Source organism: Dermacentor variabilis, chromosome 1, assembly GCF_050947875.1.
Source record: "Dermacentor variabilis isolate Ectoservices chromosome 1, ASM5094787v1, whole genome shotgun sequence".
In the NCBI taxonomy this organism is placed as follows: domain Eukaryota; kingdom Metazoa; phylum Arthropoda; class Arachnida; order Ixodida; family Ixodidae; genus Dermacentor; species Dermacentor variabilis.
The window spans coordinates 103,387,255-103,407,405 of NC_134568.1; the positions used below are offsets into that span (position 1 = coordinate 103,387,255).

The 20,151-nt window shown below is 43.0% G+C and overlaps 1 protein-coding gene and 1 non-coding gene across 4 annotated transcripts; both read right to left on the minus strand.

The window, feature by feature from the left end:
- On the minus strand, positions 1-19,966 carry LOC142582276 (torsin-1A-interacting protein 2-like). Of its 3 annotated transcripts, XM_075691786.1 has the most exons (5): positions 19,885-19,962; positions 18,617-18,690; positions 18,254-18,364; positions 15,630-15,816; positions 1-1,665 (listed from the first exon to the last, which is right to left on the minus strand). In XM_075691786.1, the coding sequence occupies exons 4-5, from the start codon at positions 15,810-15,812 to the stop codon at positions 799-801; spliced, it is 1,050 nt and encodes a 349-aa protein (XP_075547901.1). In that variant the 5' UTR covers positions 15,813-15,816; positions 18,254-18,364; positions 18,617-18,690; positions 19,885-19,962; the 3' UTR covers positions 1-798. The 3 variants fall into 3 exon arrangements, with proteins under 3 accessions (XP_075547901.1, XP_075547893.1, XP_075547910.1); XM_075691778.1 differs by lacking the exon at positions 18,254-18,364; XM_075691795.1 differs by lacking the exons at positions 18,254-18,364; positions 18,617-18,690 and having other exon boundaries at positions 19,885-19,966.
- Positions 13,942-14,014, minus strand: TRNAM-CAU (transfer RNA methionine (anticodon CAU)). The gene has a single exon. It is a non-coding gene; the product is annotated as a tRNA-Met (tRNA).
- Positions 19,967-20,151: the final 185 nt, after the last annotated feature.

Sequence of the window (20,151 nt, forward strand, 5' to 3'; positions counted from 1 at the left end):
CTCAATATAACGGTTTGCATTATTTAATGAACAATAATAATTTCTTATACAAAGTTTGTTGTACAAATAAATGGCACAGTCATGCCAGCACATCCCTGGCCAAGTCAACAGCAACAGCTGCACGCTAAAACACAAAATGCGCCATAATTACATCAACTACTTGAGATTTGTGCACAACAACTTCAACTTCCAAACTCAAACTGCACTACTATACATCTGTTAGGATAAAATGGCCTCACCAACTTTAACCAACTGGTTATTGTCAAGATGTAATATCTACCTGTTACTGTTACTATGCCTCCACTTGTGACTACAAATGGTAAATATTGCCAATAACTCTGTGTCTGTAAATTTGTGCCTTATGAAATAATGGACACAGAAACATATAGCAAATACCACCATGCAAAAAATTGAACACATGACAATGACAATGTGAAGCTTTGTCTCAATAAGAAACAAAGCCCGATTTCACAAAATTTGCTGGAAGATAGCCACCACAACACACTGCAAGCCTTCAGCTGATAACCCATGTAAATGGGGAGATCGCTACAACATGTCACCAACGCGCATTTAAACAGGTACAAAGGAAAGACTTGCAAAATGACATGTGAACATTCTTTTCAACGTTTCGTACTTCAAATTGGCGCAACATATTTTACAAAATTTCACTTTACACACTTTCCTTGCCGGTGAAAGAGGCCTACTCGTTTGTTTCTCGGCATGCCACTTGCACCTTCAAGGCATAAAAGCCATCACAGTCATCAGATCAGAAACAGTACTTACTCAAGCAAATGTTTCCTAGCTAGCTGACACACATGATGATGAATCTTCACGCACCAACACAACATTGCCAGTCACCCTACTAATGATTGCATGCCTTTGGTTAGTGTCCATAGACTCCCAAGCATTGTTAAGTGCATTCTCAGCAAGATGATCATACTCTTTTCTTTCCCTCTGGCCGGACACATCTTCATGCTTTGTGAACACAGTTAGAATGTATGTTACATTCTTGTACAAAGCATTTTCCTGGTCACACAAGGGGTGCAGCATCATTGCTGCATCAGGGTTCCATTGCTCTAGGTGTGAGGCAACCATTACATGTCGTTGCCGCCTCTCTACTACTTCTTTGCACCGATTCTCAATTATGTGCCGTGCAACATCTTCAGACACTGACAACTCATCAGCAGCAATAGTTCCATAATCTCCACCATCATCGAAAGTGTATGACAAGGCAGTTGCAACCTGTTGTGAAAGACATGTTGCAAAACGCTCGTTTTTAACGGATGCAAGAAACGTGATCACAGCTGGTCCTGAATAAACACCAGTGTCATTGATCATATCCATAACAGAGCTACGTATGATCTGCCAATTATACTCAGGCTGTGCTACAAAAGTGTCCTTAAGTTTACGAAGATGCTCTCGCAATGTTCCAAGGCGCCTATCAGCCAATGACAATGGCATTGGCTGTTCGCTGATCAGGTACTGCACAAGCAGTACGAGTGCACAGACAAGTGCACCTACATATATATAGTAGGACGCCTGCTGGCTCTGTGGTGGTGGCTCTTTCTTGTGCCTAGATGGTGAAGCACTTCTGGGAATAGACAGTCTCCTTTTATAGGGTGTGAGGTCAGGATATAATGCCTGCGTATTACTTGGCTTATGTGCCTAGAAGACAAATAGAGAATTGAATAATTTTTTTTTAAAGGCTCCTTCAATTATACTAATCTCAACAAGACCATGCACATGCACAGAAAAGCACACATATGTAAAGCATGTCACAGCATACACAGATATTTATTAAAATCAATAAGCACTTTCCGTTTGACAACTAATTAGACTGTTAAACTGCTTATTTTGTATGCAAACATTCTATAATTGTGCATGCACTGCCTACCATTTAAACAGGAGTTCTTAAACTTTCTGGCCTAGGGGAACTCCACTAGCCTTCACAGAGTGCAAAGGAACCCACAACGATGGAAGCGGCCAAGGAAGTTTTAGAGGAGATCTGGGAGCAGTAAATTTTGCACTTTGGAGCAGGTTTGGAACATGAATCGTCCATTTCGGAGCAGTAAGTATGCGACTTGGAGCACCCTGGTAAAGGTTAATATGAGTAATAAGGCAGATGAAGAAAAAGTGTTCTTTATTTGACTTTGCAGAACACTATTAGGTCATGGCAAATCAGTTCTGTGGAAGCCCACTAGGCGAGCAAAATTCATTGCAGGGAAAATTGTCATCCCCACGAGTGTACCATTAAGTTATAAAGGAAAGCCATACGCGTTTTTCAGAAAATCGATTAAGCTGTATATCCGATGTACCAACTAAATGTGGCCAAGAAAAATATAATCTAGCGCTTTCCGCGAACACTGCCTGCTCTATGCTGATAGGTCAGTTAATGCTAATTGAGTTTTTTTTTTATTGTGAACAAGAAACTAATATTTAAATTTAATGAGCTTACATTTATTACCTCACTCATTCAAGAAGGTGTCAATGAAAAGGTTGTGGAATATATGGAGAGATGACAGATAACAGCGTATATAGCAACCTAGGTCTTGCATGGTCCTTTTTTCCAACAAAAACAAAAAAGCAAGAAAAAGCCTGTGAAATTATGAAAAAATCCATGTAACCGCACATTCCTGCACAAGTAATAAAAGCGGTCTCATACGGAAATGTCATCTAGTACGTTGTGTATATTATTAATGTGCAAACCTGGGTGGGCTATGATCTTGCAATGGTTGAAAAAGCGAACCATTACAAGATTGCACTACCTCACGTTTGATAAGGACCAAAGATTCGCACCAAAAATTGCTGATCAGTCGAGCAAAAATCACTGACACTTGTTCCCAGTGCCCTGAAATTTGATGAGGCTTCCGTAAAGATTGATGCAGTCTTTAACACACAGAGAAGTGTTGTCACGGTCACAGCGAAGCTTTTATTATTTTTTTATTTATTTCATGGGCTTTCTTGTTCATTAAAAAGATGGTCTTCATGAAACCTAGGTTGATTTAAATGATGTTATCGGCAATTTCTCAACGTCCCCTACAACTTTTTCATTGACATCTCACTGATTACATAAATTTTTAAAGTTAGCTAATTAAATATATTTGTACACAATGAATGAGAAATATTTACAGTGGCCACCATGAACAGCGTCCATCAAGGTACAGTGAACGCCGTTCGTGTCATACTCTCTGGCAATTTTTAATTCTTGGCGACCTTCAGTTAAAATAGCAGAGTACCGTAGAATAAATGTGAAGTGACATACTGATCATTGCATGTTGGCCAGTATTTCCCATCACTTGCCGAGAAAAAAGAAACTCTGAGATATTTTTGAAAACAATGAAGGGATAAAAATGTTCACAGAATTTCCAGTCTGCTTTGTCAACCAATATTTTGAATAAGCTCTACTATTTGAGATTATTCGCGCTTCTGCCACAGGCACCATAACGCCAATGTAAAATGGCAACTGATATTTTATGCACTGAAAGCTGGTTTATTAAAATTTCCGGACTCGATCTGCACAAGGCGCATCATGAACATCGTTGCCACAAACGCAATTTCGAAGGTTCATATTTTCGTTGACCTTTTCCTTACGACCACCATTCGGCCGCCAAGGTTCACCTACTACAAAACCTTACACCTTGGCTTGCTTGCTGTGGCAGCAGAAGCTTGATTTTGTGTGATGCGATGATGTGTGATGTTTTATGGCGCAAGGGCCAGGCATGGCCAACGAGTGCCATGACAAGTGGTAATGTTAAGGATGCATTGTGAATAGCATGGAAAATGAATTCCTCATGGTAGATGTGACATGGCTGTAGAAGGGCCTAAAACCTGTCGCTGTAAATGGCGTAAAATATAAAGGTGCTAAAATAATGACACTAAGTAGGGCTGTGGGCTATGGCAATGGGGTTTCGTTAAAAGCATGATGCAACAGAACATAACAATGACAGTATAGCTTTAAGAAAGCCCTTGAGTATAAGGGCTGTTAAGCATTCACTAAAAGTTCCCTGGCCAAATGATGTTTAGTGTGTCTGCCTCAGCTAAGAACTCTAAGACTAATTTCAGATTAAAAAGCGGTTCATTGCTAAGAAAAAATTTCGGGTGAAGAGGTATATTTTCGTGATATGCTGAAATGAAATACTTTTTCCTGTGTGCTTCTATTGCAGGGCATTGAATAATAACGTGCAGGACTGTGAGATTTTGGCCGCACTTACTACAAGTCGGAGGATACCCCCCAGTCAAGAGGTAAGAGTGAGTGCCGTAAGTGTGTCCTATTCTTAATCGGCAAAGGAGCACTTCGTTATATCGTGATGTTCTCTCCGATACCCAATATCCTAATTTGGGTTTGATCAAGTGCAGTTTATTTGATATCTGAGCATTCCACTGTTTCTGCCAGTGGATTTTCAACTTGTGACACAAGTACGGTTTAAGATCTGTGGCTAGGATGGGTATGTTTATGTCCATGTCGCTAAAAGCTACTGAGGTAGCTTTCTCGTCAGCAGCTTCATTGCCTTTTATGCCACAGTGGCCAGGTACCCAGCAGGGGATGATCATTCGTTTAGCTATAAGCTGAGCATAGCAATGTATACAGTTCATTAGAGACAGTGTTTTTATGTTTACGTAGATTCATTAGGGCTCGGATTACACTCAATGAGTCTGTGAACACAATAGCCCTAGTCAGGTTCGTTTGCTTTATGTGCTTTAGTGCAGAGAGTATTGCATATGCTTCCACTGTAAAAATGCATGTATGTGGGTTCAATGTACCGGATATTAAAAATGCCGGTCCTAGTGCTGCGTGATGTGGCCGTGCAGGAAATAGTGCAGCCTGAGTGCAAGTTCCAGTGACTACTACGGTTGCCATTCAATATTTGTGACCAAGAAGTTGCATGAAAGCAAACAGGTCGTTTGTCAATGTGCCGCACTATATCCCGGTAACCAGACGTGGTGCATGTGCGAAACAGATTTAACATGCATGGTGATCGCCCCTTATTCAACGCAGATCTACCAATACAGTGTGAAAGTGAGCGCTGAAATGTAAAATGAAACTGATAAGCTACAAGCCGAGCAAACTGCATGACCTTATTCATTCAACATCCTGAAGGGGCGGCGCAGGATGACGAAGACAGAAGGCAGGAACGCACAGGACAGCGCTGAACTCACAACTAACTTTATTCGAAGGCCCCGCCCACACTCAAACTTATAACACTACAACCCATAGCCACGTGCTCTCCCATCAATGGCGTCACTATCAGTGTGCAAGCAAAAACGCAAATTCCTGTAATCTAATGCTACACTATCAGGCAGTATAAAAATTCAAATTCATTGTCATACAAATTTAATGATGGCATGCTTACACAGCGCGATCCCTTTTTCCTGATATTGTAGGCCTCAATAATTTCCCTCGTAGTCTGATTTCTGTGCATGGAAAGTATTGTGGTGTCTTCATAGGTTGGAGTGCACCCATGCTCAGAGCAATGCCGTGTGACATGGGAGTAGGCATTACCCATTAGCGAGCACCTATACTCAGACAATTTAATGTTCAGGCATCTACCTGTTTGGCTGATGTAGACGTGACCACAGGAAAATGGAAGCTCGTACACAACTCCCATTCTACAGTGCACAGGCGGGGACGAGTGCTTAACAGTGCAGCCTTTCCCAGCATGAGTGGAGGCAGCCTGGGCCAACTTCCTATCAATCTTACCACAAATTTTGATCATCTTGTTAGGGGCAGAAAAAAGAACCTTTACATAAAATCTGCCTGCTACATTCCTGAGGCTGTGTGTTGCATTGGCTCCAATGTTGCTCCAGTACTAACATTTTCCTAGGTAGGGTTGAGAGAAATATAAAAAGTAACCTAGATGACCCAACAATCAATGTGCTAAGATATGTTGATTTTCTGATCTTTGTGAAGAATGCTAATTTCCAACGAATGGTTCATGATGTACTTCAAGTATTCCACAAATGTGGCTCAGGGTTAGATTTCACACATGAAGTGCCAGATAAGAACGAGCTGCAATTTTTAGATATGAGGCTTAAGCTAACTGATAAGCACATGTGCTGGATGTATTGCCCAAGGTCAGAAAAAACAATTTTAAATTTTCACTCCGCACATTCGAAGGTGGTAAAAAATGGCATTGCTTTTTTGGTTCTATTTTTCACACTTTCGAAATCGTGTTTTCACCACACTTCTGAGAGTTTCTTAAAGGGCCCCTTAAAACGGTTCGGACACATTTTGTAGACGCGTAGAGTACAGCTAAATTTAATAATTTGCACCACAATTTGTGTGAAACGTCTCGTATTAGGAGAGCTACGGATGATTACAAGTTACCCTCTTCCATAGTCATGCATTTTATCCTCAACTCGTTCACCGAGTGATCGGGGCTAAGCTCCGCCTTCACTGGCTTGCGTCATCATGGCACATCGTGTCATCAACTTCCAATTCTCTGGGAGCGAGCGCGCGAAGCCTCTCAAAACTCTCCGCCGGCTGCTTGGCAGTCGACCCCAAGCAAGAGCTATCGAAGCAGTGTGCGTTGCGAGCATTCTGTCGCAGTGCCGAATGTGTCTGGTATTCCGGTAACCACAGGCGAGATAGGTGTTTCGACGGATGGCTGGAGGCATAAACTCAAGCTTATGAAAGAACTTTAGCGTAGACGTACGTGAATGGCATGGTCGGTCTGCAAGGTCCAGCCACCTGCTCGCGCAGAGCTTAACCAGCCAAACAAAGCGCTAATATTGCTCTAACCAAGTGTACAACATTTTAAACATTTACAAAAATGTGTTAAAGATTGCACTCCTGCGAAAAATTTACACCAGCAGCAAAGAAATACATTTCGTTATCTGCTACTGTGTGTGGTTGAGCTCTGTGCCACCAGGTGGCTGCACCATGCAGACCATTCAGATTTGCACTTCTGCTCATCCCATGAAACGACAAGGTGAAACGGCTAGGCCCTGTCCCCTTGCTCTTGCGTTTACCCTAATACCAGACCCCGTCGAAATGCTATTGGCTTAGTAATCTTCCTGGCACAAATCTTGGTGCTGATCGGACAGCAGCAGTCCGATGCGTTGCAGCCAGTCCGCTCGTCTGCTGCCTTGCAGAGGGACACGATGTCGCAGCTTGACATATTTCCAGTCGCTATGTTTGCAGTTCACAACGCAACAAAGTGGAATCATAGTGCTTGCGAAAAGACTGAGACTGACTCTGACCGCGAAGCTCTCGTCAAAATGAAGCACACTGTAACACAAGCAGACGACGCTTGCTGTGTGCCGGAAGTGCTTAAGTGAGTGAGAAATTGTTCTTGTGCATTCTCTTTCTGTTACTTTCTTTTTATAGAAACAAATTAACTGACATTCCAACTATTACGAACATCATTTATTCACCATAAAGGTGGAAAACTTATCGATGACGTGCCATACGTAGCCAATCTGACAGCTCGCCCTAGTGACATCAATTAGGTGATTTATGTCATATGGGTAGGGGTGGCTGAAAATTCCGCCGAGCAGTGTGCTGCGATCGGCAGTGATGTATATCTTTAAAACCTTTTAATAAATTACACGCTTTACACAGTACACTTAGAAGCGTCAATTAATTATCAGAAGGACCTACTCTAATGACTCAGTACGTTTGTACAAAATCGTCAAAATCGTTTCAGGGCCCCTTTAAAACAACTGGAGCATTTGAGAGCGGCAGGTTTTCGGGAGGATGCTATCCGCATGACCGTACAGAAGCTTGTTAAGCGTCTAAAATTAGGAGTACCCACAAGAGTGAATCCAGAGCCTGCCGACAAGAAGAAAAAACTAGTTGTACTTCCATATGTACATAAACTATCACACAGCCACAGGAATGTAGCAGGCAGGTTTGATGTAAAGGCTCTTTTTTCTGCCCCTAACAAGATGATCAAAATTTGCGGTAAGATTGATAGGAAGTTGGCCCAGGCTGCCTCCACTCATGCTGGGAAAGGCTGCACTGTTAAGCACACGTCCCCGCCTGTATGCTGTAGAATGGGAGTTGATTACGAGCTTCCATCTGCCTGGGGTCACGTTTATATCGGCCAAACAGGTCGATACCTGAACGTTAGATTGCCTGAGCATAGGCGCTCGCTAACGGGTAATGCCTACTCACATGTCGCATGGCATTGCTCTGAGCAGGGGTGCACTCCAACCTATGAAGACACCACAATACTTTCCGTGCATAGAACTCAGACTACGAGGGAGATTATTGAGGCCTACTATAACAGGAAAAAAGGATCGCGTTGTGTAAGCATGCCCTCATTAAATTTGTATGACAATGAATTTGAATTTTTAAACCGCCTCATAGTGTAGCATTAGATTACAGGATATTGCGCTTTTGCTTGCGCACTGATTATGACGCCAATGATGGGAGAGCATGTGGCTATGAGTTGTAGTGCACATGTCTGTGTATGCCTTCGAATAAAGTTAGTTGCGAGTTCAGCGCTGTCCTGTGCCGTTTCTGCCTTTTGTCTTCGTCGTCTTGCGCCGCCCCATCGAGATGTTCAACCAGTACCAACTCACCCGAATGTCGATCCTTCTACTTATTCAGCGCAGTTTTCCTTCCTGACTACACCATCAAATGAGCACGAGTTCAAATCATCTTTAGCTAGTCCGCATACATGCAAATGCATAACACTTACATATATAGAACATTCATAATGCATTATACAGCACAAAATGGTTTTCATTTTCTTGCGGTCTAGTTAAAATTATGCCAACAAACACAACCACACTACAAAGACGCCAACAGTGAAACGCTTGCTTAAGCATGGATTGCAGGGCTATGCACTAGCCAACACATGCCTAGGACTGTGTCATTGCCACTGAACAAGCACATCCAGCTACGGTAATCTTGGTGACTTCATTCGTATTGTTTTGCCACAGGTTGGCGCAGCTCGACAGTTCGGCACAAGATGGCGCAATTGGCACAGCACCTCCATCCCTGAACCCACACTCTAACAATGCACATGCACACAGCCAATCAGTTGGCTACATGCTGTTTATTTAGGCTCCTTCGATATATTTATTTTTCATTTGGGGGGGGGGGGGGTAAAATTCGCGTTAATTCAAAGCACAAAACTGGGGAGCCACGCAGTCCAAAATTCAAGATTTTCATGGTAACTTTCACAAACAACGCAGACAATGGTCACCTCTTGGATGCTAACGTTCTATTTACACAAGCGAAATCACTCAGAAGAACGTGTAATGAAAAAGAGAGCTGCTTGCACATTGTTTGACAAACTGATCTATACAAATCCTCATTGGCAGGCATTATTTACACTTTTAAAAGATACATGAACAAAAGCAGCAAATGTAGACATCTTTGGGAATCCCTTCTTTACGTTATTCTCTGCACTTTCTTTAACAAAGAAAGAAAAGTAGAAACAGTAGTGCACACAGGCATGCTTTGAAGAGGTGTGATGCTTCTCTATCTTACAAGCTCATATTGCTCATATCCACGTACATTATCATATGCATTTTGAGCATTTCTTTGTCCATCCTAGCCTTTCGTCCTTGTCTATTGTCATCCTGCCTTACTGGTTCCCGCTATGGGAAGCATGTAGTACAACATTGGCATTGCTGCACAAGGCTTAACAACGATACCCATCAGGAATCTTCTTGCAGCCGACGTATAGTGAAGCACTGTGCAGGCTTATGTCACAGCTTTGTAATGTCACCTGTGAACTGTTCCAATGTTGGTCACTCGAACATACAGTCGAACCCACTTAAACAATATTCAAGTGCCATGAAAATTCCATTGTTATAACCAGGTTGCATGAAAAAAAAAATCAAAATGGGGCTGGTGTAGCTGTTCCGAGAAAACTATACTTCCTCCATCCGGCTTCTGATTGTATTGACTCCTTTAACTGTTTAACCCTGCTTCCTGCGTGCTCCGATCACTTGTTGTTAACAAGCCGTAGCTGTCAGCGTTCAAGAATTGCAGTGCTATAACTACTGCAAAAAGGGGTCACGGGCGGCAAGTGATATATGAGATCCGCCGAGGCATCGCTTTGGAGGCCCCAAGAGGGGCCGCCTAAAAAATGCTGGAAGGTGGCCGCGGCAGCATCTCAGCTTGGGAAATCCAGAAGAAACGCTGGGATGTGATCAGCACACGCATTTTACCATGTACTTCCCACTGGCTTGCACAAGAAAACCGCATGTCTGTCAGCCTTGCTTGCTATACGCGAAGCTTGCTGAAATCCTTCTCCAAAGCATCCAGGTGCTCCATGGTGAAGCGGAAGGTGCCTCGCAGAAACAAGCCTATGAGGGACTGAATCATTTACAGGACCTCCCGTGGGGACAATGATAAGGCAGCCTGCCCTACTGCGCCAGCGCTGCCGTTGTGGCCTTCACTGTCGCTATCCGATACAAGCACGTTCACGACAACCACCTCATCAGTTAGCACTTCGTTTCCGAATCTATAGCAGTGCACCTTCTTTTCACTGGCAATGTTGTGCATTGCCGATGATTAGCGGGCGGATCAGCCATCTTTCGTGTCGGTAGCGAGTTATACGAGGCTGAGAAACAACATGGCCAGGAATGACTTTGATGCAACGAACAAAGACAAGCACGAGCGACTTAATTCGTTAGCAGAATTGTACAAAATGAGGGCCATCATGTAAACAACCAATTGTGAGGGCCCAGTGAGCAACCTGGGAGCGGCGCCGGCAGTGCAGTAGGTGTAGTCAATTAATCTTTCGGAGGGTGGCACGGCGCAGAGCTATGGGCGCAGCCCATTTGTGTTCGGAGGGGAGGAAGGGCGACGGGAGAGGTGTGCGCAAGACTGGCATGCATCTCTCATGGAGAGAAGCGCACGGCGGCAATTGGGGTGGTGAGTGATCGTGCAGCGGCTCCCGTTTCACTTTCTTCTTTTCAAGAATTTCGCATTCCATTACCTTTTGGCACGGACACCCAGCCACCAGACTTCATCGTTATAACCAATAATGCGGCATGGGGACATTGTAGTAAGCGGGTTATTTCTCCATAGAAAACATACAAAAGCTGACGGCGCAGCAGCTTTCCATTGTTACAACTGATATATCGTTAAAATTGGTGTTGTTATAAGTGGGTTTAACTGTATATATTTTAAACGTCCAGCAGAAAGAATTTTTGTTCATTTCTCGATGTGGCTGTGCCTCCATGACGAGTTAGACCGGTGGATATGCATTGTGCCAACATGAATTTCAGGTTTGTTCACATCATAGCACCAACGTGCACACACTTCTAACATGATAGCAGCTTGCCTTGTTGCATTTAGTATAAGTTGCATCTCACCAGTTAAATTTTTTTCGACAGCGCTTCTGCTTCCTAGCTCTCGCCTTACCAAATGTTTGCTTCACCTTTGCCTTGTTTACCTCCCCTCTCTCCATTTATGTTTATGGTGGCCGCTGTTTTTCTATCCCATTTCTAACAACTGAAAGAGTTATCCCAAGAAGCTTGCTCGATGCGCATTACGAGAAAAAGAAAGTAATGCTGAAAACCAAACTACAGGGCTAATTTGGAGGCCAAATGCACACAAACAATTCAGTGAATCTCATGCATGTATGCATTTTCTTCGCGTTCTTATGTTTTCCTGGTAAACCAGTTGGTGTGCTTTACATATACTACCATAAAATGGCCTTTCTGATGCATGTTCACAAGTTAATGTACACAGTATAAACATTCGTAGGAGCGGCAGAACTGCGTGTTAGGTGTGACAGATGTGCGCTAGTTCATTCAAGCATGTTTGTATCAACATTGGCTGTTTATGGAGTTGTGAATTGAAAGGGCACTGAGAAACCAACACCCTTCCAAGTTCACTTTCATGTGAATGCAAAAAAAGACGCTTGGTAACTGGATCCTGACAGCATACACCTCTGTTTACATTCATATTTGGCAGGCCACATTCCCTTTAGGATGCTGGACAGCTTAGGATGTCTTGATACCAATCTCAGCTTTCAGGCCGGGGACACGACTCCACCGGTGCCATACTGATTCTTGCCTCCACTGCACCACCTTGGAGCGCGTACGCAAGCCATCATGATTTTGTTGAAATCGACCATAATTGTTGAGGAAAAGTGAACCAAAAGTCTGAAGCTGAAGTGGATAAACACACTGAAATGTATGCATCACGTCGGGGAGGGCTGCACAACAGGCAACGCTGGCGTCTGAATTGGCAGCATTGCTGCCCCAGTTCGGCACACCCGCTTTTACTGCCGCACACTTCCTATATGCTCTTGGAACAAAATTAATCAATCAGCGGAATAAGCCACCCTTCCTTAAATGTAAGATTGTTGGGTAAATGTTCTCTCAACGTCCCAGTTGCCATTCGCAATGCAGAGCAACATCAGCACTGCATTCGCTTCCTAGCACATTACCGCTGTTTACAAGTATGCAACGTGTGGGAAATACACTGCGATGTGATACTGTTGTATTCATGTAAATGCCGCTAAAGGTAACATGTTCTGGTTCACTAAGGCCGGCAGTTGATGAATATATTAGCTTGCTGTTTTTATTTTGTGTTAAAAGGAATGTTGGCATATACCATACAGTCGACCTCCATTAATACGACCCTGAAGAAACCGCTGAAATTGGTTGAATTATCTGGCAGGTTGAAATAAACAAGACGCAGAAAAAAATGGCAAAACGCATTGCCAATTCATTGGGAAGTACTTTCTCAATTCTATTACGCCCCTGAATCAAATGCACACCCACTATGTGTCCAAGGCATAACACTAATGTAGAAATGACATAGCTCTTAAATATAATGCGCACCCAATTTTTTAGCACGAAAAATGGGCAAGAGTCTAATACACATTGCACAACAGCAGCAGGTTTCCTAAATTCAGCTTTGCCGCAATACATCTATTTATCCAGCGAAACATATGAATGCCGCGAAGGCGGTTTTCAGTCCAATTATCTTGAAAAAAGAATTACGCAGATCACATGCACATGTTGGAATCTATATGAAGCAAAGCTTTCATAAAGCTGTTAATGAAATGTTATAAATTTGCCCATTTCCTTCCTGCGTCTTTGGCATGAGGAAATGCCACTCACAGGTGTTCTCGCGCACCCACGCTAGACAATGTGAATCATCATCATAATTACAATGCAGGCACGCTTCTTTGCCGACCACCTGTTATGGGTGTGTGCTATGGTATTGAAGCCATCATCATAACCAACACGTGGACACACTTCTTGACCAATCCTCTGTTGTTGGTATGTGCCCTAGTATGGAAATCATAATCATCAACCCACAGTGATCCTCTCAAAGAGGTAGTTTGCGTTGGCAACAATATGTACGGCCCTCTTCTTGTACAGTCCTCCATTGTGGGCATGTGCCACTGTACGGCCGTTCTTGGGTATGTGCCAGTGTGTTGAAATCACCATCATCAATACACCGACATGCTTCTTGACCGATCGCCCATTTTGGGTATGTGCCATAGTAGAAAATAATCATCTCCATCAACACACGGGCAATCATCTTGATAACCTTGTTGGCGATCGCCAATATGTACCACCTGCTTCTTGGCCAATCTATCGTTATGGGTATTTGCCATTGTATGGACATTATCATCGTAATAACCAACATGCAGACAAGCTTCTTGACCGATCTCCTTATGTGAGTATGTGCCATAACGCCTCGTTTGTGGCCTAATGGTTAGAGCATCGGGCTGCTGTGCTGGCAGATCCAGGTTCAAATCCTGCCACTGGACATGCTTCTTCTTTTTTATCTAAGAATCGGGCTGAACCTACTCGGTGAGAACCCGACTGACCCACACACAGAGAGACAGAGAAGAAAGGGGGTTAACCAAGGGGCCCAATCTTTATTAATCATACTATGAGAAGCCAACAAACAAAGACACCAAGGAAAACATAGGGGAAATTACTTGTACTTACTAATTGAATTGAAGAAATGATAAATGAATGGCAATGAAAGTGGATGACAAAACAACTTGCCACAGGTGGGGAACGATCCCACGTCTTCGCATTATGCATACGATGCTCTAACCAATTGAGCTACCACGGCGTGGTTTCCCCATCCACTTTCTTGGGTATTTATGTGTTTCTACTAGAACTAACCTTGGGAGTGTTAGCCAGTGCCACCACTCACAAACCTTGGCGGCGGATGTGGAACATCCTTTCTGCCGCAGGCGTCACGAGTATGTGATCTTTCTGGATGAAGGCAACTGGTCAATAAACCCGCACATGCTAGCTGAAGGCATCAATGTTGCCGGATTCCAGACCCTTGTTATGTAAGAATGAGAAGAAAGGGGGTTAACCGAGGGGCCCAATTTTTGTTAATCATATGATGAGAAGCCAACAAACAAAGACACCAGGGAAAACATGGGGAAATCATTTGTACTTACTAATTGAATTAAAGGAATGATAAATTAATGGCAATGAAAGTGGATGAAAAAACAACTAGCTGCAGGTGGTCCCCTGAAGTTCATAGTATTGAGATTTCACTGTAATGGCAATCAAACACAGCCTCTGCTGTGCTCTCTTTCGTTCTTCAATGACTTGCACTGTGAAGGCCTAGCAAACTGGGGCGTGGCCACAACAATCCGCCTTCTAAATGTCACTGTGGCGCGCAGTATAAATTTCATTTTGGATGTTAACTTAGACACCATGACTTCTGATTTTGGTGCCTAAAACACACTGAACGTAAGCCAAACGTGGTTGTCCTCAGTGAGCTGCAGTATGCTTAACCAGTGGACTCGTGGCGTCACCCCGCAGAAACCACAGTACCTCCACTATGTAGCCAACTGCAGCTCACAGTCACGCGTGGGAATCCGCTTTATTACTAAATAAAGCATCCAGAAGAGAATGAGGAGCAGACTTCTGTTGAAAAGAGATCTCCACGCAGCGCGTACGACAGCAAAACTTGGCTGATATGTTAACAGCAGCATATGCAACCCATGGACAATGTTATTTCACCGAGCCAAAGGGGTGGTTCAGGGCCCCTTTAATGAGACACTGTGAAACACTCATTGCTTGAATATCTTCCTAGGGCAGGCTGAAAATAGGAGTTTTTAATGGAAGATTATGACGTGTGTCCAATTCATTCACTGTCCCCTAAGCTCCACTGAAACAGGTGCTGCAACTAAATGGGGTCGCTATTGCACCATGGGGGTCTGGCACGTACAAACTGACTGGTCAAGTTCAGATTATCCAGCAAAAGCCAAATTTAAGATCGAAATAACAAATGCTTGGGCCCATAGAAATGCACAGGCGCTGGCTGGAACCTTTGGTCGTTATCGAATTATTCGAAAAAACAAATTAACCGGAGTCAAATTAACAAAAGTCTACTGTATATGAACAATGTTAAAACTATGTTATATCTAGATCACTTGCTCACACAAGGTGGCCAGCATTCATTAGTTTTGTAATATGTGCATCATTTAATATAGCCATGGCACATATATGCAAACAAGGAAGTGTCCTTTTGCACATCTCATGGTAGAAGTGAAGAGGAAAAATACAAGTGTGCACTGCTACTGCTTGGTACTGCAGAGCACATGCTTAACTAAGTTCTCTGTCGACAAAGGTAGTTATAAGATGGCATGTTATGGTGCTTTAGGCATCTTCCAATGTTCTAGCCTGTCTGAAATTCTATACATCACAATGTAGAAGACACTTACATATGACTCCTGCGACAATGGCTCCTCAATGTTAGCATCTGGAGATATGTGCTCAGCCCTGTCTGTCTGGTCTTCAGCATCATCACCAGAGTCTGTTAAATCAGCATCGTGATGACTACTCCTTCGGTCATGGATCCCCCGCCTCACCAAACATTCATCAGGTTGTTGGCTCGAACTCATCATTCCCCTGGATGAAGGTGGAAAAAGAGTATTGTGTAGCCAACACAACTATAAATCTCATAATAAATGAAACATATGGAGGCCATTAGAAAAGCCACATCATCATCACCAGCCTTGTGAAGCTCAGGACTCTCTGAGAGATTTATGACGTCTGTCCTGCATGAACTGAACTCGCAGATTTACTAATCCCATCCCACTATCTACTTCTTTTGCAGTGTTAACATTGTTTCAGCGAGATCAATTCAACACTGATTCAGAAAAATGAACGACTCATCCACAATGTGCTAGAATATGCTATGTTGTGGATCCCCTTTATATCCACTAGTTCAAAAACTCAATAAGTTCTAATATAGCAAGCAGACAATTCTAAGTAGCACTAAGTACAAATTAATAAGCTAGCAACACCACAGATGTCAGAAAGGTAAAAAAACTATCACTCCTGCACTTCGTCTCCTGACACACCAGCTATGAGTGCATCTTACTCTGCACCCAACAATTGTTCGCCGAGTCTGCAGCCTGCGAAACACAGCAGTGCTTTCTTGAAAGCACAAGGCTTTGAAGTTTGGAACCTTGGAGTGGTGGCAGTATGCTCAAAGCTCATGCATCTCAATGGAGAGTGAAGTCAGAGCGTGATGACGCTTACTGCAAAGGCCATAAAGCTGAAAACTTTCTTTGCATAGTTTTCACTGTCAACCTGGCCTCGGGAGCGGGCAGCAGTAGTGGAAAGGAGGAGGGACTCAAGTTGAGAAGGCAGTGCTAAGGTGCAGGAGTGCACTGAGCCTGGATTGCTGGCACAGGCTCCTGACATCACCAATGGGAAATTCCTACGCAATTCCTCCACATACAGACCAATTGCTCCCTATAAGGAGCAATGACAACATGCTAGCTGTGATGCAAATGCTGCTTGCTGCAGTGATGTCATGGATGCCGTGCCTGGCAGCTAAATGTAGGCTTGTTCAGTACTCAGCTGCATTCGTGGGTATAACAGAAAAAACACTCTTCCTCTGTTACCCTTGAGACTATATAAAAAAAAAAAGAAAATGGCTAGGTCATGTGAGACATAACAGGCAATTGAAATGGTGGCACCCAAGTGAACTTCCATATCCAAGGAAGACAACGGAAACGATACCATGCTGAAGCAGAATGTTATGGCTGTGCTGTCAAACAAAGAGCAGAAAGGGAGCACAGACTTCAACAAATGAAAGCCCACAAACAACAAGACACCAGCATGACTACTAAGGAAAAGGATGAGAAGCTACGACTCACAATTACTTTTACGCAAGCTGCAGATAAAAAACTTTATGAAACATTTCATAAGAATCCGTCCAAGTTGCGTGCAGCACACATGACCTTTTATACTCTCACATCCTTATGGTCACACAAGATATTTCTGACTTTGACAATTTTTTCTGGTGGTCTGTACGCATTTTTTTTTAAAAATCACTTGTGTGCTTTTCTCCACAAGCCCACTACATGTTATGGCTGCAAGCTTCCTGGCATTTTGCTGCCAAGTTTGCTGTGAATGGCACTGCTTCAACCATGTCCAAGGGTCCTCAAACAAATGCTTACTGCCCTTTCTCGGCTCTAATAACCCCTTCAGATGTCATTCACTATTTTTCGGAGGAAACATTTTTTTTAGACCTCCTTACAAACCAAATGACAACACTGTTAAGAAAAAAGCTGGTTTATTTTTTACCAGTGTACACAATTGTGTACAAAGCGCCTCAATGCTTCTGAAATCGGCATAGGAATTTCAGTTGTGAAATGTAAAGTGACTCCAGTTCTTGGTGAGGCATATAGGCAGCTGGTACTTCATGCAAAATATTTTCGACCGACCCTTGCATCTTTCACATCTGCATCTGGATGGATCCACTTGTTCCCCAAGCTTCAGGCCAGTGCTCAACAGCATCATATTGAGAGTCTACGCTGGACCGCTGAACAAGTTCATTCTTGGAGAAATTCAGGCAGTAAGTCTTGAATTTCACGTGATGGTTTTCCATGTTTCTGTGCGCATCGCACTGATGTAATGCGCGCCCCTGCAACCTGCAGATGGAAGTGCATCATCTAGGAGCTTTCGCCATCCTTCTGGATAATCTTTGATATGCTATAAAGAGCTTCCTTATTTCTTCAAGTTTGCTGACAATCAGGGATGTCTGCACGCTGTGTAGGTTTGCTCTGTAATGCATCCCAAAATCGACTCGGGCACGTACCTTTCAAAGTAGGTGTATGGACTACACGATTTGTCTGGCTGTCAGCAAAGCCACAGAACTCAGTATTCAACAGAGGAACATATTGCTCCCTCTTTCATTGGAAGTTCCTTTGAACATTGTCTATAAAAGGCATTTCTTGCAGTAACACATGCGGCTGCTTGTTCTCGTCATCTTTGCGGGCATAATGCTGGGAATAAAGTCTTTCCTGGACAACTTTATCTTTGTTGCTCTTACCAACATCTGACATGTTGCCAGGAGCAACCTCTTATAGAAGCCTTTCCACTATATTTATCATCCCATCATGAGACTTCTTGTACGATATTGTGCAGAGCACATCCAAGACATCTGAAAAACAAATTTAAAGATGTATTTATCCCATGAGGACCAGTGGGGGGGGGGGGATCACTTCAAGTCAATTATCACGCTTTTTACATGTTTGTGACCATGCACTAATTCCACTGCTGCCAGAGTACCGTTAGGATCATGACAAAATACTTCGTTGTATGTACAGCCCAAAGAATGTTGCACATTTTCCAAATTTATAAATGTTGCAGCACATAAGAGAAAAGCAGAAAATAAATAGTGGTTTGCACTTACCTGCTGATGCTGCTACAGGTGCAACCACGCTGCTTGTTTTATCGCATAATTGTTGCTTCTTGCATCACATGGCACTGAAAACGTGCACATTGCCAGAGTGGAAGCACAAGATTCGGCGGGAGTAAACAAAAACGTCTAGCAACAAAATATGCCACAATAAATGCATTTGTAGAATGTACACAATTGTGTACATAGCGTTGCAAAGGGTTAAGGTATCCTTATCTCTGTCTGTCAAAGATCTGCCAGGAGCAAAAGCTCTCTATCCACCTAAGGATCATTTTATAATCAATAAATATTGACTGAGGGGCTTAATGCCCCCAAAGCAACATTAAGGGATGCTGTAGTGGAGAGCTACACATTAATATTGGCTGCCTGGGGTTCTTGAGCATGCACTTAAATCAAAGTACAAGAGCACTTTCGCATGTCGCAATGAACACACTGTGGTATTTTTCAATTGAACACTTTAAATGTTAAATTTGAAGACTTATTCTACCTGGTACATTTCGCTGGCACGTCTCGCGGATCACAGCGCTTCTACTTTCATCCCATGTGCCACGCTTTATGAAGCATCAGATCGCCTTTGATGCACTGTTTTTTTTTTTTTTTTTCGATTCCAAACCATGCGCAGCAAAATAAATTGCAGCTGCGCGGCTTACGCTTTTATTCATTTTTTTTTCTACAGGACATCTAGCAACGACATTTGCATGACGGAAAGCAAGTAACAGGATAACTGCAAACGTATAAATTGAGAAATTACACTTCTTAGCACACAACTGTGTAAATGCCAGTCAAACATCCCGCGCCCCGTGTCATAAGCGACTTAAAGCGCCCAAAACCTTCACATCGATGTCATCGACGGGGGTTAACCCGGACACACACTTTCCCACGGTTAATTTACACGAAGACGCATAAACACGGCGGTGTTCGAAAACGACCCCCTTCATTCAAAGCAAGAACTTTTCGAGAATTGGTAAAAGGGGTCTTACGAAACATGCACAACGCGACGCCAGTCACGGCGAGTTACTTTTGAGCATGCTCAGACGGTTCGTGTTTTGACGAAGGTGAGCTTTAGGGACACGACGTACTTTGATCAAACGGCCGCAGAAACAGACTAAACGCCAGTCGCATTTGCTACGATCCGTTAAAACATATCCCTCGGAAACATTGACATAACAAAAAATATATTTACTACGCTTTTCAAAGGAGTAGCATTGTTGGAAGAACTACGTCAACATAGCAGATGAAGGAAACAACGAAATGAAACAAACCTCTGTGCGCTTTAAATATAGACGCCCTCGTTTCAACACCGTATCAGTAACGGAACCTCTTCAGTACCAATGGCTTCAATTGCATTGGTTTGGATTGCGTTGACACCATTACGGTTCATTGTGATCACAAATTTTGTAATAATTTTGTGCACATTAGTATACCTTAAAAATATAAATCTAATTAAAATAATCTAAGACAGAAATGTAATGCTTATAAATAATTAAATGTGATTAATTAAGTTGTGAACAAGCGTTTTGTAAACTAAT

Excerpts from the sequence above, each read along its gene's own strand:
- LOC142582276 (XM_075691795.1), bottom strand. The coding sequence starts at position 15,812 with ATGATGAGTTCGAGCCAACAACCTGATGAATGTTTGGTGAGGCGGGGG. Across the intron at positions 1,666-15,629 it reads CATTGTCGCAGGAGTCATAT|GCACATAAGCCAAGTAATAC; the intron begins GTAAGTGTCTTC and ends TTTGTCTTCTAG.